This window comes from Lonchura striata, chromosome 4, assembly GCF_050655825.1.
Source record: "Lonchura striata isolate lonStrDom1 chromosome 4, ASM5065582v1, whole genome shotgun sequence".
Taxonomy (NCBI): domain Eukaryota; kingdom Metazoa; phylum Chordata; class Aves; order Passeriformes; family Estrildidae; genus Lonchura; species Lonchura striata.
Window position 1 is genome coordinate 32778136 of NC_140706.1, and position 24726 is coordinate 32802861.

A 24726-nucleotide genomic window follows, 5' to 3' on the forward strand; every position below is an offset into this window, starting at 1 on the left:
CAATCCAGTCCTGTCATCTTCAGCCTCAGGGAAACCCTGATGTTGAACCTAGATAAGCAGATGTCTAAATTTTTTTTCTGAACACAAAAAGCAAACCTTTGTAATCACCTACAATTTTTCTTCCCAACATCCTGAAGTATTGAATTAAAAATAAAAATCAATGAAATAGGTATCTGGCAGTTTAGAGTAATTAGAGTTTCCTCTGACTAAATTCCATTTAAACATTTTGAAGTATATGTAAAAAATGGCATAGTTTAAGAAGCAATCTAAGATTTAAATAATATTAGAGAGAAATACAACTAAGGACTACCTTGCTTTAGTAAGGAGACAGGTTTGTTTGTTTCCTTCATTCTATATTTTAACACATGTCAACTTAAAATGCAAACAGTGGGCTAACTGAAAATGGGACTGGACTGAGAGTTATCATTTAAGAAGACATAAAAAATGTCAGCTGAGGTACAACAAAACATTTCTTTTACCATTTTGAACAGCATTCATGCTTTACAAAAATACCATAAATTCTTTGGTCAAATGAGTTATGGATTCAGATGATTCAGTATATATATTCCAGTTAGTGCCTCCATGAGTAATGCATTCACATCTGCCCCATTTTGTACATCCAGCCAGAGATCTGGAGGGCTATTCCTTTCCCAAAAAGTGAGTAAAGTGAATTGCCCTTAAGATTTACAGTTTCTTTGCAATATTCCTTTCTCAAATAAGCTGTTAATTTTGGCTGTTGCACTTCATAGGGCTTCCAGCTAATAGCTGCAACAAAGAAACACATTTGCATTTCTAAAATACTTCACAGTACCTCAGCTAAACAGTTAATGACTTTTGGAAATAAGAAGGGTGCAATTGTTTATTTTTAGACATATAAAGGGGGAATGAGTAGGCTTCTTTCATAACATAACACAAATTATGCAAATATTCTGCTATTAAGTAAAGAGTTGTATGCCTGGATTACATATGGAGGGTGACAATAAAAAATTGGTTTGCATAGAAAAACGTTCTGAAGCCCCTTGTGTTTTGAAATTTATTGCTCAGAAAGAGCTATTACCTACTGTAGGGTAGATGAGAGAAAAGCAAATTGACTCTTCATCTGCCAAGTTGAGGAGGCAGCAATTTTTCCCCCACTAAATTGAAATACTGCTGGAAATGAGCAATAAAATGATCTGGATTTTCTGTAACATGGAAAGAAACGGGTCAAAAAAACAAATGTAACAGCAGGCTAAAGCCTGTACCTCATTACTTGCCTTGGAGGCTGTAAGGGCAATACAAACAAATCAAGCTATCTTTACAGCAGCAGCCAGAAAGTAAACACCCATTTAAAGAATAAACAGGTGGGAAGAGAGACCTGCTTGCCCAGTGCTGAGGAAAAACTTGTTTGTGCTTAATATGTTGGAAAAATTGTTCAAGAGCAGTTCATCCGTGTATAACTACAACCCTTGAAATGCTGCCAAGGTCAGTGAGACCAACAGCAGAGTGATCTGCTGAGTAATTGCTCGTTGGCAAGTTAAAGCAGTCAAGGGAAAGGCTTTATCCGACTTCTAAATATTTACTTTCTTTTATTGTTCAGAAAGCAGTTCTCTCCCACCTCTCTACTCTCTTTGTCAGCATGTTTTCTGGAAGCTCCTCAAAAACATTAACCCTATTGATTCTTCCTGTGATTCTGCAGATGCATCTTGATTACCTCTCCCTCATATGTTTGAGCAATTTCATTAGTAACTAAGAAAAACCCCAAACCAACCAACCAACCAACCAGCCTTTAAAAATCAATTGTGATTGCTGTAAAAAATTATTCTGAAGTCAATCTTACGGCTTTCACACCTGACTCTCTTCTAAAAAAGAAAACCTCGCCTCATCTTCTGGGCACAATCATGTGGGTATTAAGTAACACTGCTGTAATAGGCCCTCATTTTCCCTGCCCTCAAAGCTCTTACCATTGCTTCTCTTACAGCACCATCACCTGCCTCTCCAGCCAGGGCTGTAAAATACCTGGGAGCACAGCTTGGGTTTTGCTGTTTTCTAGATATTCATGTCCCTGTTATAGCTTAGCTATGCTAACACATTCAGAATTAGTGCCCTTCCAAAACTTCCACGAAAGTTAAAATTCTTCAGGCTCTTTTTAGCTTGTGGCAAAAGCAAATCATACTACATTTACATCCATCAGCTCCACTGCAGTTAGACTTACTGTCCTGTCCTGTTGCTTCAGCTACATCACCTGTTTTAACCATCTCTCTTCCATCTCTCGAAACATAGAACCATGTGGGGTTTTTTACTTATTGGACTTTTTTTGATTATTCAGATTATCCATGATTTCCTCATCACTCAGTGTTATGCCTGCCTTTGTCTGACCTGTGGCTACCTCTTTTGTTGCCAGTTCAATCCACCTCAAGTCCTTAGCCGTGATGCTTCTCATACTTGGGAGATGTCCCCCACAAATACTTCAGTTGCGTGGTTATTCTTGGCACAGCCTCCAACAAGCTTTATGCAATGCTCTCCACTCACCAAAGTACAAACTAGTCATCTCTTATAAGTAGAGCACTGCCAGCTCCTTGGCCTGTGCTTCCACCTGTTGTCATGCAGAAGCTTTTCTACGTGGTTCTGCCAATATAAAAATTGTTTGGATAGGACTCTAATTAATCCATTGTTACAGACCTGCAGCATCTTCCACAAAGGAGCACCTTCCATAGTGAAGAAGTGAATTTCTTAGCACTACAGCTCCACATTTTCTTAGTCCTCCTCTTTACATGCATGGTTTCTCATGCTAGCTCATTGTCAAAGCCTATGTAGTAGAGAAGGATATCGTGCTCCATATGGGACATATGGACTATAAATGATTGGGTAAGAAAAGCTCCACTGATAATGGTATAGCAACTTCCAAAGGTTTTCAGGCACTAGAACTAACTTGGTTACAGAAACACAGAAACTGTAGTAAGAATGGCTTCTTCCCAATCACCTGTATTAAACTGCAGTTACGTTATTGACATGTAAGAAATTTCATAGTATTCTAACACAGAACATTATGTTGACAAGAATATAATCTTGGGCAGTTAGATCACATTTTTTACATGGTGGAAGTGACATTTTTATGTAGGCGAATCACTTTTTAGTGCTCCTTCTCCTTAAAAGAGAAAAAAAGAAAGAAAAACAATAGGAAGCTTCATTTCCAAAAGACATAAAGCTATCAAATAAAAATAGCAAAGCACAAATCAAGTAGTATATTTAAAAATAAAAGTAACCTCCCCCTGGTGAGGCAGTTAAAGGGAAAAGATTGAAGAGGAAATTCTTCCACCTTCTCTTCATGGCAAAGTAGGTATGAAGAACTGATCAGCCATTATATAACCATTTCCTTTCTTAAAATATCAACTCTTTTTCACAGACTGACACATGCAAATATTCGCTTTGAAGAAACACTCTTCAAAGCAATACACTCTTTACTGAGACGCGGCCAGCGGCGCTGGCTGTTTGTACTTTGCAGCGAGGACAGGGTAAAGCATAGGCAGCCTACCAATGGTACAGTGCTCTCCGTTCCATCCCTGGCTACATTCACACTTGCCGTCCTTACAGGTGCCGTGCTCGGCGCAGCGGGGGTGGCAGGCCCGCTGGCTGCAGGCTGCGCCCGTCCAGCCGTCCTCGCAGCGACACGCGCCGCCCATGCACACGCCGTGCGCGCCACAGTCCGCGGAGCAGATCTCTGCAGAGACAGGGGGAAGAGCGCCGGGGGAGACGGGGAACACCGGAGTTAGAATTTTAATTCAACGTGTGAAGAATAAGAGGCAAAATCTTTCAAAGTTAAATCAAAGGAATTTATTGTGAAAGACATTTTCATGTAAGATTCAACACAACAGAGAACACAGAGCTTTATCTCTTTGCTAATGCTCTTTTAGTTAGCTGGCAGACTTAAGTGATGTTTAAGTGTTGACAGCTCTTTTGCTAGCTTGCAGTAATTTTCAAGCATGTTTCTTTGTGGTCACATATGTCTCAAGAGTAACCTTTTGTACCTTAGATTATATGGCACTCATACCTACCAGAAGTTACACTGTACTCACAGTGACAAAATGTAAGGTATATCTAGATCACTGTCTGTGGTGAGTGAAAATTTATTATGACTAAGTTCAAATTAGCAAGGTTTCCCCTCCATACTCTTCTCCCTGCTTTCTTTCAAAGTTGAAATGTGCCATTACTGACACATTTTTCATCATAAAGAATCAGCCTTAGTGGGACAAATTAGCACTGTGCTGACACACTGACACATCTGTAAAGTATAAAAGATCATTTTACTCTTTTACTTTCAGTAAATTTGTATCACTGACAGCTATGAACAGTCTGGTTTCAATAATACTTTGTTAAAAAAATAAATCAACATACAGCAATTGAACTTGTCATTTACATATAGTAACAGGATCTTCTATCTAATAGAGTAATTGAAAAATATGTTAACAGCCAAAGGTACTCAGAGGCCAAACAACACATATTAAGTCTCAGCTAATACAAGATGATAATTTACACTGCCAGATTTTGCATTTACTATTTTGGTTCATTAAGTCAGACTCCAGCAAACTTTACTTCTGCTAAGCAGAAAACAGAAAAACAAAGAGATACAATACAGCCTGGGGGACTTTTTAGTTCCTTGGTGTACAGCTGTCTGTAGTCATTTATGGTTCATAGAAATACTAAATTTAGGGTTTTTTTTTTTTCCTGTAAAAGACAGTAAGTAGTCCAGTAATAAAAGATCAAAATTGTTTTTAACAGCAGAAGAAACTCGCATTCAGTGCAAGAAAGGTTTCCAGTCTCCTGATCAACAGTGTTTTTCTTCTCTATTGCCTCAAAGTGCTGTGGAGCATTAAACACAGTATCAAGGAGCTGTGACATTTCCCTTAAGAAACAGCCAAAACCTTTATGGAGAAAGACAGCTGTAATTTTCCCCTCCTTTCCCCCCTGCCAACTATATAGCATTTTATATCTACTTTGAATTAAATTTTTGATTAAAAGATGCAAGATGGTTTGATTAACTTCAGAGTCACAAAACATCAGTGCAGCTCCAAGAAAGAAAGGTTTATTTCTCTTCAATCTAATCAATTTTTCATTAGGGTGAAGGTGTTTATCAGCTTTTAGCACACCAGCTTTGAGCAAGGTGCGTCAATCTTTGTAATGAATTTATTAATTAGAGTTAATTTAATTGAAGTGGAATTGAAGGGCTAATTAACGGACAAACTGCTGATGAAGATAGAGGAAAGCTCTGCTGATTTCAAACCTATAAAACCCTCTGATGGAAATAACTCATTCTTTTCTTCATCTAACAGCTTAACAACATGTTTATGGGTAAGATTTACTTTTTTTGGTGTACTGCTCTGAAGGTCATTTTGCACAGCTTCAGCAAATAATCTCTGCATGTTCTTACAAACATTCTTTTGTGAGTCTGACACACTTGAGATATTTGAGATCAGAAATATTTTATGTTATTTTAGTGACAAATCATTCCATGAAACAGGTAAAAGATGGAGCATAACTTGTCATCAAAAGAAGCACAGAGGATGTCTCAGTAAATAGGGGATCCATGTTTTGCCTGAGAACTAGACAGGGTCTAACACAAATAGCCATTTTTAGTGCTAGAAACAGAAAAAGATTTTTTGATTTTTTCTTCTAAAGTCACAGAAGACAACATTTTCTTCTCTTTGTCACTTTTTCTTGCTTGTTTGGAACTCTATCACTCCCGTATGCATAAACCATTATGAACTATCACAGATCCTGGTCAGGAAGTACATTTGTTTCAAAAAGATGGTTCCTCATGAAAAAGTTATATTTATTCATAAGCTGGCGTAAACCCAGCTAGCCCATGTGTTCAGTTTTCATTAACAAAATGTCTGAGCTCTTAGATGAACTGGTTTAGACAAATACATGTCTCACAGTTAGACATGATTTCTTTTTTGATATGTGGCTACCAAACAAGATTCTAAAAACTCATATTTGTCAAAGAGCTGCTGTCATACTTTATAAATATTTAGATTCTGCTCTCTGTGCTAGTACCTCTAGTTTTCTCCTTTTCTTTCTAAGCTCAGACTATGGTTTTAATAAACTCAGCTCCATTTTCAAGAAATTCTCTGCTTCTTCACTCCTACCAATTCCGTCTACCCTGGCAGCCTGCACCTTGCCCCGAAAACTGTTTAAGACTCATTCTTGCATTCTCTTTGCCTTCAAACTTGAATGCTATCTGTTTTTTAGGAAAATTACCTCAAATTAGCTGGAGAGATTCTTAAAATGTGAATGCCCCTGGTTTCACTACTGTAGTTTTAAGTTTCTAAGTAGATGTATTAGGAAATATTCATATCATGCAAAGAACATTCTGAGCTTGCTTGTGAAATACCTGAAGTTACCAGATGAAGGCAGTTAAAAGATACAAACAAATACATTGATTTTCCAATTCTTCAAACTCATTAATTATTTTGAACCTTTGAATCAATTTACAATTCATGCTGAAGTCAACTCCAAGAGATCAAGCAGCTCAGCAGGTCAGGTCCTAACACAGTAATTAAAATGCTGCTATTCAAGACATCAACATTTTATAAAATGCCAATGCTTTTAACTCTTACCATTGGAGCAATCTGGACCTGTCCAGTTGGGGTCGCAGGTGCAGCTACCACTCTCTTGAAGGTAGGTGCCATGACCAGAGCACTGGTCAGAGCACATTGTTTTCAGGATTTCACAGTTGTTGCCCCCCCAGCCCGGGTTGCAGTGGCACTCGCCGTGGATGCACACACCGTGGCTGGAGCAGGCTGGGTCCAAGCAATCCGCTGCAGGGAGATGAGAAAGATCAACTTAAAGCTGTCAGTCCTAACAACAGTAATCAACCCAGAATGCCAATGGCACTTCTGGGCTTCATTCACATTTCAAGACCTTATGAAATAGGCAGCATTGCACTCATCTTGAAAGCAAATATTAGTAGGCTGAAGCTGTGAAGTTCACCTTTCTTTCATTGCAATGAATGGAGAAAAGGCAGAGTGGACTAAGACCTCTTTGTGCCAGCCTCCCTTCTCTGGCTACAAGGCAAATCACTCTTTGTTGTCACTTCTTACATAGCTGCAATTTTCCTTGCAAGAACTCTTTCTGATCCTGTAAATTTTGTGCATGCACATAACTGATATCAAGACAATTACAGGTTACCACTGAATCATTGGAGAATCTGTCAAGGTTTGCTTATTTTACTGAAGTACAGCAAGATTGGCTTTGGGTCTTGGGCAAGAAATCTGCCTAATCATAATGTAGTAAGTGTTGGATTCTCTGCAGCACTATTCCCTCGTAAAACTGACCCAATCCACTGCCATACAGTTTTGACAGCTACATAGGAGACCTAAATTTTTTTAAAAATGAATGAGCTGCATACTGTCTATCTGTCTTAATTCACTTGTGCTTTAGATGATGAGATTTAATTTAGCAATTTGACTCAATAAAATGTTACACTTGTAGGGTCAATGGCCTGAAAATTTAATTCCAGAGACTTAATTGCATTACTTTGTATGTGGAGATCAATAAAATCAATTTGATTGGGGAAGAAAATAGCAGTTTTTACTCTCTAAAAAAATTGAATGGAAAATGAACCACATTTTGAACCAGACCAGAATTAATATTATTATGCATATCTCTGGAATACAAGAATAATGCATCATTTTTCTCCTGATGCATTTGAATCAGCACTTTGCACAATCTGGTCAGTGGAAAAGACTACTAACAAATGCAATAAATCAATCATTACTCTATACTTAGAAAATTCAATAAGAATTCCTACATATGTGTTTCATGTGCTTTCATCTTAGCTGACTTCAGCCAGATGAAACCCACATACACTAGCAAACAAAAACATTACATGCACGTTACTTTGAATTTTCCCACTGCTTACTTGAGAATAAATAGAGTACAATAATTCTGTAGAATTCAGTGATACTAGTGATTCCAAAACTTGATTTGTAGTATTGTAAAGTGATTTTTGAAGAAACAGGGTTAGTGCATAAGATCTAAATCTAGAAAAATTTATAGAGCCAGATGTGCCAGCTGTTAACCTGACCAACAACAGCTGGTGCTGCCAAAAATATTTACTCATTTACCTTCTTCACAGTTTTCTCCTTTGTACCCAGAGTTGCAGGCACAAGAGCCCATGATGCAAATGCCCCGTCCCCCACACTGGGGATCGATGCACTGACTCGTAGGCACATCACACTCAGTGCCCTTCCAGCCACTGTAACACAGGCAGCGTCCTTTGGAGTACTGCCCATTGCCACTGCACAGCACCGGGCAGGCTGCTGTGAAACAGAACACAGCAGAACAATCAAAATAAAGGTCTTCACCAAAGCTTTATAAAGAAGAACATCTGAGATGTTGCTTTTCTGATATATTTGTCCTCATGCTCACTTAAACTGGCTTGAGAAAAGCATTGGGTTGATTTACCTCTTGAACAATCGGGGCCCAGAAACCCAGGAAAACAATGGCAGGATCCAGAAACACATTCACCGTTACCATGGCAATTCCGGGGGCATTCCACCACAGACTCTAAAAGGAAAAAGAGAAGGATAATTCACAGGTGCCCACTGCATGAAGTAGCTATCATTTGAGCCACTACTAATTGACAGCTTGCTCTCCCTTCGAGAAGCGTTTGCATTTGTTTTGTTTGAAGAACACAGATAACTATGATTTTCTACTGCCAATGTCCCCAGTATCTTAGGACATTATATTCCAACAAAAAGGAAAAAATTACAAGTGTAAAACTATATGAGCTCCATACTTAAATCTAGTCCTGTGCCATTTAATAAATATTTCAAAACAGCATCCTCCTTTCAAGCACTGTTTCACTAGAAGTACTTATGCCTTAGACTAGGAAATTAAAACCCTTATGCCTTAGATCAAGAAATTAAAATATATTCTCTGTGTTTTATTCCGAGTAGCAAAAGAAACACATAAATGTAAAACATGCAAAAAAAAAAAATCTCATTTAGCTATGAAAACGTATATATGAATTCCTAAGAACCTGACCCCAAGCTAGCATTTGCTAAGAGCTTTAAAGATTATGCTTACCTATAATTATGGTATTAAAAGACACCTGCTCTGCATTTTTCCCATCATTATAAAAGGCCAGGTGCCAGATGCCAGAATCCAAATACTGGATAAAACCTGCCTCGTGGAGACTGACAGACCTCGCCTGCCGCCCTGCTCGCTCCGACTCCAGCAGGTTGCGTTGCTCCCTTGCAATCAGCCGGCTGCCATCCAGGAGTTCCACAAAGTCATACTGCAACGAAGCACACACAGGAGCTTGACAAGTCACGGGCTGACCATGGCACCACCCTGACAATATGCTTGTATTTAGACCAAGAGTTTCCTTTTGGAACAGGGAAGCAGGAGTTGAAACCAGGAAGGAGAGCAAGAGCTTTACTTCTCATCACAGAAGGTCAAAACAGGAGAAGGAAATCAGAAAACATTTCAACTACCAAAAATTACAAACTGACCAAGCCCCATGGTACCTCAAGTCAATGGACAGCACATACTGTATTTTAACAACTAACATGGAGCTTGGAAAAATGTAGCAGCATCTCAGCTGATAAAAGAAGCAAACTTACAACACAAGTTCTTATGCATGTTACCATGTTATGCATGTTTATGCGCCTTAACTAGGCTAATAGCACCTGGAGGGCTAAAACTGCTCCAGGCCCTACACTGATTTTACACTATCTGGAGTCTGTTCTCATGGCTTGAAACTTGTCTTCTGCATGTTGAACACGTAAAGATCAGTATGTATAGAGCAAAATTAAACAGGTAAGAAAACTGAAGAGCATTATTGATTGTGGCAGAGGGTCTCTGCTTTTATTGCTAAGACTGTTCAAAGTTTCACTTCTATTGTGACACGTTTATCACATAAGGTGAACTTTAGCACATAAACCTTCAATCTTTCCACATGTTGAAGATCTCTCTCAAATGAAATTACATTAAATTAAAGGCCAGCATGTAGAACCACTGATTCACAAGATCTGGGATAAGATCAGTTCCCAGGACCACAGGATCAGTGATTTTTCCACCATGACTTGTGACCTTCAGAAACTGCTCCTGAGACAAAAGAAAATATGATAGCCTTTGTCCTGGAACAAGGGTTTAAGTACTTATGTTCTCTTCTTGAAATTGCAGGCCAAAATTCATTGGCATTGTAAGATTGCTCGTCCCAGTATTCCAAATCATTTTCCCAGCAGGCAGGATGTGAAGGAAATGCATAGTTAATATGACTCTATCAACACCCAAGATGCTTTTCCAGCTCTGTCTCAATGAGCAGGATAGAACAGAATGTGATTAGGATGCGCAGAGCTGGTGCCTCGGCAGCTCTGTATGTGCTGCACCGCACGGAAACGAATGTGATCATTTTGGGAGAGCAATTATTCAAAACCATTCAACACTCTCATTTGTCAGTGTATTAAATATTTATCTTATTTTGTGAGAGAGAGAAAAACAATTTTGGCTTTTTTTCACTCCTGACACTCTGGTGGTTATAAGATTTTTAAAAATGGAAGGTTCTGAGTTTTAACAGGTCATTCATAGACATTAGTAATTTGTATATGGCAAGAGACCACTTTTGAAGAAGGACAATTTCAGATTAAAACTGTATTTTTGATACAGGAACAAGTGGTTACACCACTTGATTGGCCACTGATGGCTGACAAGCACAATACAATTCATGATTTTCTATTTGTAATGCAATAAGGACATATGCTGTTATCAGAACACCAGTTTAGACTACACTTAAAAAGCCATACAGAAGGGAATTAACTATTCATTCTGTCCCCCAGAAAAAAAAAAAATTGATCTTAACAAACCCTTTTAAAAGCTGCTTTTTTATATTTGGGACATGGCAACAAAAACAGACTGGAAAAACAATTATCTTCATAAGCAAAACCATACTAATTTTATTTTCCTCCTATGAGGATAAGTTAATTTCCTTTACATTGAGTCTAAATATGATGTTTTGTCCTACCATACCACACAGTTTTGCTTTAAACCAAAGTCTATTTTATTCTTAAAAGTCTCTTTAAATAAACATATTGATTCTGTGGCTGCAATGGAACTGACATTTTTAGAAAGTGTCACAAAGACTTTCAGGCTTGCATTGATTGGGTTTTGAATGGACAGCCACTGACAATTACTTCTGGTTGATTTATTTATGATTCCACAGAAAGAGAACTATGCATCTCAGATCAGTCTGTGACACCTTAATAGTAGCTGTGCTTGAGACTAATTTTGACACCTAAAGAGAATACAGCAAAGCAACCAAAAATTCTGTCCTGAATACAATACATCAAACCATTTCCTACATGCTATATCCCTATTATTTTGGATTATGGGACAGAAGAAGAGTTAAACTTTATGCATACTGTTACTGTTTAATTAACAGAATTTTCAAAGATTGATAGGAATAGTTATATACAATTTATTCTATTACAAGACAAGGGTGTAAACTAAGACTTCTTGAAATCTCTCCCAAGCTTATTTCTACCATACTTTTGTTCTGTCCCCTGCAATAGAAGGATAATTGGCACCAGAGGTTGTACACTTAGGGACAGATATTGACTACAGTGTCCTCTTACTCACTGTCAGGTTTTAACTGGGTACAAAAAAGAGGTGGATACACAGGCAATGGGTACAGGAGAGAAGTAGAGAACAAGGTGGCAAATGTACAAGGCAAGTTTTGCATTACTGTCAAAGGTGACAAAGACACACATTGGTAGAAAAATCTAAGGTGTGAGGAGGGAGCTAAAGAAAACTGTGCTGTGTGGTTACACATGTAGGGTATCACAGGCATATGAGCAAAGATTTTGGAGGAGGACAGGTGACAAGGCAACATTACAAATGCTGGCAGAGTGCAGGATGTAATAAGTTCTCCATTATTTAACATAAGATCTGAAAATTCAAATACTGACGTTTGAGAAACAAGCAGCAGTTGCTCATTTCCATAAATTTTGTTATTAGCACTTGTCATTCTGTGACTAGAAGATAAGGGCAGATAGCATTCCAGAGACACAGACATGAAGTGATATATGTGAGTGAGATCCTACTTTTCAAAGTCCTTATGAAACAACCCTAGCTTTACACATCCAGAGATGGGCTCTGAGCCAACTTTTGTCATTATGAGATCTTTGAGCTATGGTAGACAGATTATGGAAATAAGAGCTCAATAATTAAAAAAAAAAAAAAAAAAAAAAAAAAAGCAGACATCATTAAGGCATTGGATGAAATCATCATAGTTAAATACCTCTTATGTTTTGTGCTCTTCTGGTCTCCACACCTTGAAAAGGCTGCATTAAAACTGGTGAACATTCAGAAAAGGATAACCAAAGGACTGAAAAAGCTTTCATTAAAAGAATGACAGATTGGAAAAAATACACCTCCCTGATAATACTAGAGATCCATTAATCAAGGGTGGCATGGAGAAGAAATTAATGAGACCTTCTGCCCTGCCTCTTCCAAAACACTGCCAACAGTGTGTCAAACAAAAGCTACTGTCTCAAAACACACTGAGTACAGTGTGAGATATGTAGTTAAGCCCTGCTGCAAATGTCACAGATACTAAAAGCTTCCATAGATTCAAAGGTGACTATGCAAATTCACAGGAAAAAAGAATCTATCAAAGATTTGTAGACAAATCAAAGACAGCATCACTGACTCAGCAAAGTCCTTCAGCCTTAAAACTCTGGAGGCCAAAAGCATATTGTGCTACAATAACTACAATGTTATCATGCTGGTTTATTAATCTCTCTGTGTCTGCTCATGGCCCCCATCACAGACAGAAGGTTAGATGGGCCTTTGACCAAACTCAGCATGGATATTCATGTGCTTGTCTGCTATGTTCCTGTGACACTTGGAGCCACATAAGTGAGCTGCCTTGTCTAATGGACAGGATGGAAGTGAAGGATGGAAGTGGAATGGAAGGATGCAGTGAAGCCAAACATCAGGTTTTAGTCTGTCCCTGCTACCTATGCCCAGCTTGCGGTTAGGAACTTTTGTCAGTACAAGCCATAAGAGTTAGGGGAAATAAGAAAGCAATAAATGGACTTATGCTTGTAATCCCCTCAGTGTTCTATTTTATGAGATGTCTTTTTTGCCAAAATACCTTATTTTGTTTACATAAGCTACTTCAGTTAAATATGTATTTCACAGTTGTGTCTTCACCAAAGTCCTGTGTTAGGACTTTGTTGGAGAAAGGCCTAAACTATCAAGATGTATTTTAATCCATTTTTTCCCCCACATGAAGGAGCATGGTCACAAATAAAACCCAACTGCTTACTGAAACTGCATTTTCAGAAGATTACATACATTTTTTATCTCAGACACTTAAACCAGACATCATTGGGTTCAAGGCTATACAAACATTCTGATAAACCTGTACCCTTGGGAAGCTTTAGCAGCCTTATAAGTTCACTAGGGCACTGATAAGTAAGCATGCCTAATTTTTCAATGAATCAAATGTCAGTCAACAGTTTGTTAAAAATACTCTAATTATATACCAGGCAAAGATAGGACAAGAAAGCTTGACCTATACCCTGGGGACAATATATCCAAAATGTCAAGCAGGACTCACATATGATTATTTCTGTTAGTAAGAACTTGGAGCCTGTGTAATACAGAGGACAGGAAACAGATTTAGTAGTCTCTGTGTTTTTGGATAAAGGGCACTCCTGTTTCAAACTTTTGACAGGGTAAGGAATCAAGTAAAGATAATTTTTTAATAGATGTACTTACTTGCATAACTTCTCATGTAAATGCATAGTCTAGATCAGCTTCTTCAGTTTTATTCCTTCTTGCCACACATGTATTCCCTTAACTCCTGTTACTGTTACCATTGAGATGGCATTTGTATTCCAAACCCCTATGTCAAATGGCTGATAACTTTCTGAATCAATTTTCTCTACTCTAGAATTTCATGTGGTTGTTGTCAGCCTGAGGGTGGGTGTTCATATGTGAAGGTCTGAAGAAAATCCATTTAATCATTATTATGAAGATCAAATTTTTAAGTAAACAAAGTTCACTTTCTGCATTCAGTAAAGTGTTTCTACTTAAATGGAAACTAAAATACAAAATAAAGTTAATGTAACATTCCATGACTTTACCTGCTTTGCTTACTCTTTCTCTGTGGTTTTTGTCTGTTAAGTAGGTGTAATAATTATTAATATATCAGTAACATAGTTCTATATTGTACATACTTTAAAAGTTATACCTGAATAAAAAAAACCCCAAAAAATTAAATAGTACAGTAGCATAAAAATCAAAATTTAAAAAAATGGGACTGAATTAAAATATATGATTTTTGCACCTATGGATTTGCTGCTACAGCTGTGTATCAGACATAGTCAGTCAAGCTTTGATACAATTATACCATATGGTTGCTATACTTAGTTTTGTGTCCACAGCAAACCCATACACTCAAAATAAAAGTCACTAAGATGTTTCTCCAAATTGGGTAGAAGAAAATGAGCTAAAATACCTATTCAGGTGGAAAAATTGATCTGAGACAGCACTTGGACAAATATCGTGTTGAAAGAAACCTAATCTTGGAGGGTTTTAAATCTTAAAAATAATATGACTACAATTAATGCTAAAATACCATCTGAGGCACTGATTCTCTGTTTCTCCTGCCAAACCAGAAGACTGTTCATTCTTTTATACTTTAACTGTTCATATCCATATCACTACAGATAAAAAGTGTTTTTTTGTTACTAGGAAGTGTGACCATATGCAATAAAAGGTGTCATTAGAAATCTTCTGAGGGGTGGAACAGAATAAATCCTCTGGGACACTAAAGATCAAAGTTTCAAGACACTAGATGCCTAGTGAAGACCACCACTTTTATAACCCCAATTCACTGTATCTTTGTAGATACGTATTACATAATTTTTCTCTTATGTTTTTATTTTGTGAGACAACAAGCTGTAAATAGTGTAGTATTTGCTTGTCTTCTTGTTTGGAAATTTGGCTAATATGCTGTTTGCAGGAACTCTCAACCACACCTTATGTGTAGCCATATTAGTTTGCTTAGGTTTTTAAAGATATGTGAATATACCAAAGAATAGAAAAAAGTAGCTATAAGTTCTGCATGAAACAACTCCTTATCTGAAGAATCACTGATTAGGCAATAAAATAGCTCATAAATAAGAATACCATGTACCTCCGTTCTAGATACCAACACAGAGTATTACCAATGTTCTGGTCATCACACGAGATCAATGAAGTATAAACAGTAATAATAAAAATAAGCAAAATGGAAAAGAATAGAAGCCTGAGAGAGAAAAAAGATACAAAAGATACAAGATCATGGTTTTAACACATACTTTTAACACAAGCAGTTCTCACCTGAGTGTGTGAAGGTGGTAAGCCTTTTCGACCATATACTCCAATTAATGCATCTTTCTGAAGGGATATATTGAATTTTAGAAATTGTGGCTGATCAATGAAGAGTTGTGATCTCCAAAAAATCCCAGGGGGAACTTCTTGTATTGCTCTTCGGCCTATATCAAGTTCTCCAGAATCTATAGTGTTGTTTTCTTGTGCAAATCCTCCTAATTTTCCTGATGGTTTAGAACAATGAGATCAGAAATTAGTGCTCTTTTCTGGCTTTAAATCCTTCATATATATCTTCAAATATTTAGAATTACCTCAGAAAAATGTTATCTGACAGACTTTTTGAATACAAGATCCCAGGAATTCAATGATTTGGAAATAAAAAGGCAAAGATACCCCAAATACCTGCATACTAAAAATGCTATAGCATCCCTAAGAAGAACCATTATGGAAGTGGTTTAGAATCTACATTAAACTATATTTTTTTCCCTAGCATTTTAACAGGGGTTTCTCAGAATAAAATCTCACATTAAAAAGAAAAAAAAAAAAAAAAGCAAAATGCAGCATACAGATTTTAAGAATAATAGATACATAAACAAAAGTAGTCAAGTGAACTAATATAATCATTTCTACATTAAATATCAGAGCATTTATTCAATACTAACAAAACCTACATCTCTGGTTACCTATTTTTGGTTTTGTGTAAGCAAGCAATGCTGTATTGAAGCAGCTGGCACATGAAAGTGAGGCTTGAGTGAAACAATACAAAGAAAAATGGAACTGTCATTATAGTCTGGGAGTTTGCTGTGTTTTTAACAATTCATATTTTTTTCATCTGCTAGTCTATTATAAAGATTGAACTAAATCCATCTGCATGTGATAAGCATGCTCATGTGATGCTCACTTGTTTGCATACAAGTGTTCTGAAGAACTGACAATTTGGCCTTGTCTTTTACGTTCAAATTCTACATTATTCATCATTTGATGGAACAAACTGACACAACCTTTTTGCAAACATTTAGACTGTAAAAAAAACTAGATTAAAATCTGAAATGCCAGGTGAGGTCACACATTGATCCTCGCCACTTATTGCACATCCAAGATGAACTGAGACTGCTGCTGAATTAAACAGGTACAGAAGCACTGCTGAGAGGCCTTGAGTGGGAACTTGTATCATCATCAGAGCTGTGTCACATTGGCATTGCAGCCACTGAAAATGTTTCACAGGATTATCACACTGATCAGAGTGCTGTTGAGAATAGACAGTGAAATATCTTGATCTTAAAGACACTAGCTTTTAAACACTTTTCAGGATGAGTCTAATGCTTTTCTAAATTTGGACTTAACATTTCATAATACTTGTGTGTTATTCTAGAAGATGGATCTGTATTCACTATTTCAGTTTATTTAAGCGTTTGTTTTTTACTTCTTTCTTCAAATTTAAACATATTGTGTTGAACAAATTCACACACTGATGATGGGTAATCACTAAACAATAAACACTTGTTTGCTGTATTGATCTGCAACTTCCCATATTTCTACATTTCAAATGAAAAATAACTGCCTTGTACTACTGAAAAGATGAGCTAGACAGCTTGAGTAAGTGCTGTTTATCAAATACATTAACCAGCTTCCCAGGAATGCCTATTTCTGGGGTTCAACACTCAGCAGATAATACACTTAAGGACTCCTATGTTCTTCACTGAAAAAAAAAATGGTTTTACTTTGTAGCCACATGCCCCTTTAGCACCCCAACACCTCTCTCAAAGCTGTCAGCAGCTGTTTGTCACCCTAACATTAGGGTGTTAATTATTCTTTGTTCTCTATTGTATCTCAATGAGCATAAGAAAGATCTTCATAGTGTTATAATTTCCTTTCCATTTTCTAAACAATAACACGCCGCTTTAAACCAAAATATGAAATGTCATGTTCATACACATTTATTATTAAGGTGGTTGAAATTTCTCAAATCCAAATCAGAGGATCAGGACATTACCAGGGGACTAGAGAAGGGTGGTACTGAAAGTTGTTCAGCTGTCAAAGTATCTGAATCAAGGCTTCATTGATTCTTCCTTACAGTTTTCAGTAACCAGTGTGATAGCACAGGGGCCTCACTTCTCACATTTCACATCTAGTCATCACACTTTCCCTTCTGCCTAACTGGTCCCTCTTTTGTGGTTTAAAATGTGTACTCTCTGGTCTTTCTGTTGTTCACTATTGATACATGCTGATAAATGACCACGTATCATATTCTGCAGAGAACAGCATTTTAGGTGGGTGGAATTAACCCTGTTATCTTGAACAGTATTTAGGGACATAAGGAAGCAAAAATGTATTTGAAATCCTTGTTATTTCCTTTTATTTTTGAGGCAGTGTATAAAAGGTTTTAGTTTGTTATAAAAATAAAAAATTACCAAGGGAAAAACCCAGTAAGTCTTTATAAAATATTTACAAAAACATCCATATATTTTATAAAATTATATATATATATATATATATATATAAAATAAAGTATATTTTAAAGTATATATAGCTATTGAATGCAGAAGACAATGGGATGAAAAGCTGTCACTGCAGCATCAATATTCACAACCACAGAGCAGATTTTTTGCTCTTCATTCAAAACAAGTAAGAGGAAAACAGGAAGTGATAATGACTATCTACAAAAAACAAGGCAGGAAGGTAAAGGAAATGAGAAGAAAATGTCCTGCTGGAGAAGTTTCAGAGGCAAAAGGACAAAGGAGGAAACTGAAAAATGACAAAAGGAGGGAACAGAGCTATAACTTTTCTATGACTTGGATCTGTGATAATTTGAAAAAATTTTCAAGATGTCAATTTCTGTCAGAGGCTTCAACGTTTTCAGGGGTAAGGAGGTCAGACGTACCTTGTGAATGGGAAAATGGATTTTTGTGTAATGAAACAAACACTGCATTCATCAACCATTTAAATCAAGTCTTTTATTCAAAATCTATTGATTTTGAAGCCCCTGTTAGCCAAAAGTGCACAAGCTCTTAAATGTTTTGAGAATCTTAAAGGGCAACATGGAAAAAGGTCGATAAAAAATAATCCCTTTATGTGGTTTGTATTTTAAAAGCTCTTAGAACATAATTAAGATAGTTTTTTCCCCCTGTTTTATATATTGGTTGGATGATTCAGACTCAACATTATATGCTAGAGACTTTGTGAGCAAACAAATGTACATATACTGACTTATTGAATTTCAGAGAGAAATTTAAAACAAGATAAAAGAAAACATCAACCTCTGTAGAGAAAAATCCAAGATATTCCATAGTGAGGTTATCATGCCACACAAAGCTCCTTGATCACGAGTTGCCTTCTAAGCATAGCTAAGAGACAAACTTCAAAAATATGCAAATCATACCTGAAGTGCCTCTTCTGGAGCAAAAACTTCAGAAACACTGATTACGATGGAACACACACATGTAATCTTTTGTCCAAAGCTACTGAAAGGTTGCTGAAGGTGCCAAACATTGACTCTTAGGATCAGGTGCCCCTTATGAAACAGTGTGTCCCTACACCTTGGGCCCCTGGCTTTGTTGTGGCCATTTGTTCAACATGAGGCCCCTAAGGCAGGATGATCCGAGCCAGCCTCAGCACCCTCCTGCTATCTCTGGGGGCCCTACAGCAACAATAAAAATATTACCATGTCTTTTAGAGTAAACAGAGCTTCTTCTCTGGATATGCTGATAGCTGTCCTATCCTCATCAAATATCATATGTAAATTCCTGTGGGGAATTTTGGCTGACAGCTTTCCTAGTAAGATCAGCATTATTGCTCAGTATACATAGGCCCCTTCTCATGCTAGGTAGGAGAAACTGTGTGTTCCTGTTTATCTGTTTAAAATTACTATTACTTACAAATGCTCTGTACTTGCATTACATATAGGGTCTTGGAGGAAAACGGTTAAAGTTTGATGATGTAAGTAAAACACAAAAGAAGGAAATGTTCCAAAAGAAGGAAAAAAAAATGGTGCCCATTTCACTTACCACTGTCTCCAGCAGGAACTGTTACAGGATGTGTTGGCACAGTATCAGAATTCACTTTTCCATTCTCAAAAGTATCATTTTCAGTCTGCTGCAACTGCCAGTTGAGGCCAAACAGATGCATTGCTGAAGGTAGAGGATACAGGTTATTTGATGCTTTTAACCACAATGACGAATTGCACAAGTAACGACTTTCCATGCTTTGCAGTGGAATAGCAACTCATACATAAAAAAAAATTAAATTACATGAACAAGCATTTGCAGACTAATAGTTCAGCAATAGCACAAAGCAATTACTACCACTGTCCTTTAATGATACAGTGCTTTCAGTGAACACAGTTGACAGAAAGCTCACCAGTCTCATTTTGAGTCTTTTACCGGTCCCAAATCAATGTTCAAAAGGATAGGCAGTAATTATGTTCTTTCTCTTTTTTTCATTTTTGATCCTTCTGAAGAGACAAATCATTTAAGTGAACTTCTAAATGACCTACTAAAATAAATTATTTTCCCAGCAGATGAATCTGTCCTGGTTAGCCAGAAAGGGAAAAAAAAAATACAGAAGAGGAAGGAGGGTGCTGTGGGTGTTGCAGGGCTAACCTATGACACAAGCACTTCATGCTGTTAACACCACCCTGCACAACCTCCCATTATGTGCCCATTCCTCACACTACAAAATGAGGCCAAGGCCATGAGCAGAGGCAGGGACACTTTGCTCTGATAATGGTAATGCATAAGTTAGGTTTCTGAATTACTTAATTCCCCACAACCATGTTCATTTGAAAGTTGATACCATGTTAAAGAGTTTAGCGGAGTTAATTATGAAACAGAGTCAACCTTCCATGGTGTTAGAGAGAACTTTAAGGAACCTTGATCACCAGGGATTAAGGAATGAAACCAGCATCTAAACTTTTACAGCAAAAATATGGAAAAAAACCCCTCTATCTTAGTGCTATACTGTGATACTCTCATGCAATTTCATGCTGTTTCTGGATTATTTTTTTCTCTTCCAATGTCTCTATAATGCCACCAAAATTCATTTTATTGTAATTACTCTAGTTTGCGCTTGGGGTAATGTAGGTTTGCTCATTCCATGATAACAGTTCTCTGCAAAGCAGTTAAAATAGTCTTTCAGTGCTACTAGGGCATAAAAATACACTGGGGAAAAAAAAAAATTTGCACTCATGTTTTTTAACTATTAGTGCAAAATAGAAGGAAAATATTTCACTGTACTTTGTTGTTTCTGCTACTTCCCTCTCTCTGAATCAAGGTTACTGCTATAGTCAACATTAATAATTTATTCATTCCTTCTATGCAAATGACAAAAAATTCTTCATCCCATTTGGTTTCATCTCTGATCTTTAAATCTCTCTGTATTGATCACGGCAACCCTTACTTAATAAGTAGAAATGCATAAATGGAAGTTCAGTTAGCCAGGCTACAAAAACTGCCAAATTAAGAGGTTTTCTGCCAGGTCTTTGCCTTAAAAGCCTCCTCCTTAACCTGAAAAAACAAAAAAAAACCCAGAACGCAACTAAAGACCTGTTACTTCAAAGACTGAAATCCTCACTACAGATGACATATTCTCTTTGTTCCACGTCTTTGACTCTACCATTACACTTCTTTCCCAGACTTTAAATTGCCTGTCAAGGTCTGATAATGTAGAATGTTCTTTGACCCTAAAAACATCTTTCTTTTATCCCCTCTCAACTCTTGTTAAATCATAAATCTGACCACCACCATCTCTAGTGACACCTCACTAGAATTAGCCATCATTATTTGACCCTACATCAGCTGAAATCCTTATTTATAATATTAATCACCTGATGAGTGTATCTGTTTTAATATATTTCAATAAAATCCCTAGGGTCAAACTCTACAATGTGTTATACTTGTTCATTTCACTGGCAGCAATGAAAGACTGCAAATAGCTAAATATTTCATGATTTAAACCCAGTACATTCCTTGTTTTCAAGTCCAGAGATCTAAATCACCTCCCTTAACTTTGCTGTCTTCTTATGCCTTTTATTAGTTCTTCTGGAGAAAAGAAAAGAAAATTACATTAATTTTGTAACTCTAGAAAAAAAGGAGCTTAGAACATCATTAACATCTGCTGGTGCTATGTACAACCCTATGCCTCTCCATGCACTGGGAGATCAGAAGGGGAAGCTCCAGCATGACCTTCTAGCCATTCCCTTGTAATTCAAAACAGCTGGAATTTGAAGTCTTCAAAGGCAAGGACTGTGGGATCAATATTGACTACATCAATATAACCACAATTACTACAATGTAAGTGACAACTACCTTTTCTTTGTCTTTGTACCGATGTGAGTCCCACTGTAGTTTACTGTCAAAGACTGGGAGTTAGCTGTATCTCTCCAATATACAATTCCTCTCTCAGCTTTGACAATGAACTAGAAACAAGTTCAATACATTTAATGAAAGTGAACAGATGGATAAATACAGATTGGGAATAGAGGATTATTTTTTTAAGGAGACAAAAAACTGTTGCTAGACAATTCCAATGACAAAACTTAGAGTGTGTACTAATCACTAAATAATTCAACCACACAATCACTGTTGAGCTAGTGCTATGGAATTTAGAGAATTCTCCTTTCACAACAAACATGAAAACAACATGAAAGAAACAGGCTTATTGCTAAAGTATCAAATTACAAGGCAGGATTTCTTTTGAAATTATGAACTTTAGGAACATGATTAATAATTAACATAATTAAGTTGACTGATGAAGGTAAACTCAGGCACTATTGTGCAATATAAAAGCAAACTTTACATCCTTATCAGTTTTATAAGAAAACTGAGGCATCTGATAAAAATTTTTGATGCTTTTATCTGTTTAGCAGCACCTGGGACTGGTACCTTAGTGGGATATCTGGGACCCTCCAGTCAAATGGTATGGACTAGTTCTGAATTTCCAAAGGAAGAATGATGCAATCACACTGCAGAAGTGTACATGTTTGTCTGATTTCCTTTCATCTAGAAAAGGATGAATACATTCTTCCAACTTTGGGATGGGGATGTAGGAGATCAATCTTCTCTGTTTCTACTGTGTTCAGAGAAATAGTAGGTTTACTTCTTTTTATAAAGAATTTGATATATAAAGCAAAACTTAAAGCACATTTGACCAAAATGCATTTCATTATTTCCTGCTGCTATTTTTGTCCCAAATCTAATGGAAAAAAGTTTCTTGATTTTTGGATTAGATATTACCTGTCATGTCTGGTTTGGAATAATAAATTTGGAATTTATTTGGTGTTAGACAATGACAATGAAGCCAAGAGATGCTTCCTACAGTCATTAGTTCTGAATCTGCCAAATATATAGGGATACCAACACAGGAATTACTTTCTTTTCAATACTGGCATAACTCTGATGGCAGCAAGGACTTGTGTGAGAATGCCAGATGCCTCCAACCACAAGGCAGGCAGACTGCGATGGTTGTGGTCATGGATCACAACAACTCAATCAAAATAATTTGCAGCTGCAAGCATGCAAGCATAGATGAATTCTCAGAGGCTGGGTGAAAAGATGGGTTGTCACTATTCCAAAGTGCTCACAAACGCTAACAAAAGCCTTCTCTTAGTTGTATCAAGACTGGGATGATTGTTTCCATTGTGGAACAGGACCAGCAGAGAGACAGACGATGATATCTGGGGTAAAGAAGTCCAGGAAAGCTGGACATGCTATAAAGAAAGAAATCTTAGAAGCACAGGAATAGGCCATCCCCATGTCCTGAAAGGTGGGCTGGTGGAGAAGAAGACGATCCTGGATGAACAGAGAGCTTTGAATGGAACTCGGGGGAAAAAGGGAGAGTTTATCATCCCTGAAAAAAGGCACTGGCAGTTCAGAATTACAAGGTGTTGTGAGGCCACGTGGGGAGAAAATTAGGAGGACCAAAGCCTACTTTAATCCATTTACTGCTATAAAAGACAACCAATGATTACACAAACACATCAGCCATAGAAGGAGGGCCAAAACCCTCCATCCTTTTTCAGGAAAACAGTGATAAAAGATGAGGAAAAGTCTGAGGCCTTTATTGCTTCAGTTGTTAATTAACAGGACCAGTTGTCATCAAGGTAACCAGCCCCTGGGCCTGGGAGACAGGGAGCAGAATGAAGCCCACATAATCTGGAAGGGAATTATCAATGACCTGCTATGCATCTTAGGCACATACATCTTCATGGGGCCAGATGGGATTCACCTGAGCATTGAGGGAGCTGGCAGAAGAGCTCAGCAAGTCTCCTCCAGTCATTTACCATCAGACCTGGTCAAGTGTGGATGTCCCAGGGCTCCAGACCTGTCAGCCTGACCTCAGTGCCACAAAAGGTCATGGAGCAGATGATCCTCAGTGCCATCATGCAACATGTACATTGAGGTCCTGAAGCACATCCAGGGAAAGGCAATGAAGCTGTTAAAGGGTCTGGAGCACAGATTTTATGAGGAGCAGCTGATGAAGTTGGGGTTGCTTAGCCCAGAGAAATTGAGGTTCAGGGAGACTCTCACGATCCCTACAACTACCTGAAAGTAGGTTTTAGTAAGCTGAGTGTCCATCTCTTTTCCCATGTAACATGTAATAGGCTAAGAGGAAAAGGCCTAAAATTAAACCAGGGGAGGTTTAGATTAGGTATTAAGAGAAAATGTTTTCATGTCAAGGATTGTAAAACATTGGAACAGACTGCCCAGGGAAGTAGTGAAGTCACCATCCCTGGAAGGATCACCATACTGAAAAAACTGTGGCTATGGCTCTTCAGCACATGGTTTAATGGTGAACATGGTTGACAATTTGACTTGATGATTTTAAAGGTCATTTCCATTTTTAACTATTCAACCTATGATTAAATAGTTACATTTTTGTAAACTGAAAAAAACCCCACCTTATTTTAAATTAATTTTATTATTTTTAACTTGAATTAAATTTATGAAAAAATCTACAATCTTTAACCTGGGATTCTAGGATCTTCTACCTATTCCGCTGTTTCAGTCCCTACATCCTACATCTGTCCTGCAAAGTAATCTCTAGCTACCAAGAGTTCTTCATTTGCTGAAGCTCTGCTAGCACTTACCTTTGGACTGAGTTGTTTAAGGTAACATTTGTACTGCTACTGGACAAATTATCTGCATGGCCGCCCTTTAGAGTGTGGTGAGGAGTGCATTCCCTCTAACAGAGTGGAAAGAAGAGGCATCAGAGATGAGAAAACTCTCTTGGATCTGGGCTGCTCTTGGCATGAATATAGTATCACTGCCTGTGTGTGTGTGTGGTGCTGGTGAATATGACTAAATTCACCAGAACAAATCCCAAACATCAAAGCAGTAACCAAATTAATAGTTGGGCTCTTACCCT

At 37.4% G+C, this 24726-nt stretch overlaps 1 protein-coding gene across 50 annotated transcripts in view; it reads right to left on the reverse strand.

Annotated features, from left to right (window-relative positions):
• Positions 1-24726, reverse strand: part of TENM3 (teneurin transmembrane protein 3) — a 1286597-nt gene that overhangs the window by 76783 nt on the left and 1185088 nt on the right. For 48 of the 50 annotated variants that reach the window (XM_085578773.1, XM_085578775.1, XM_085578777.1 and 45 more), the window contains 7 exons: positions 19371-19493; positions 15376-15590; positions 9067-9277; positions 8443-8544; positions 8103-8297; positions 6594-6794; positions 3512-3697 (listed from right to left, as the gene is read on the reverse strand). In XM_085578773.1, the coding sequence (XP_085434899.1) occupies positions 3512-3697; positions 6594-6794; positions 8103-8297; positions 8443-8544; positions 9067-9277; positions 15376-15590; positions 19371-19493 (1233 nt within the window). The remainder of the gene's footprint in view (positions 1-3511; positions 3698-6593; positions 6795-8102; positions 8298-8442; positions 8545-9066; positions 9278-15375; positions 15591-19370; positions 19494-24726) is intronic. The other 2 variants (XM_085578797.1, XM_085578792.1) reach the window with 1 other exon arrangement.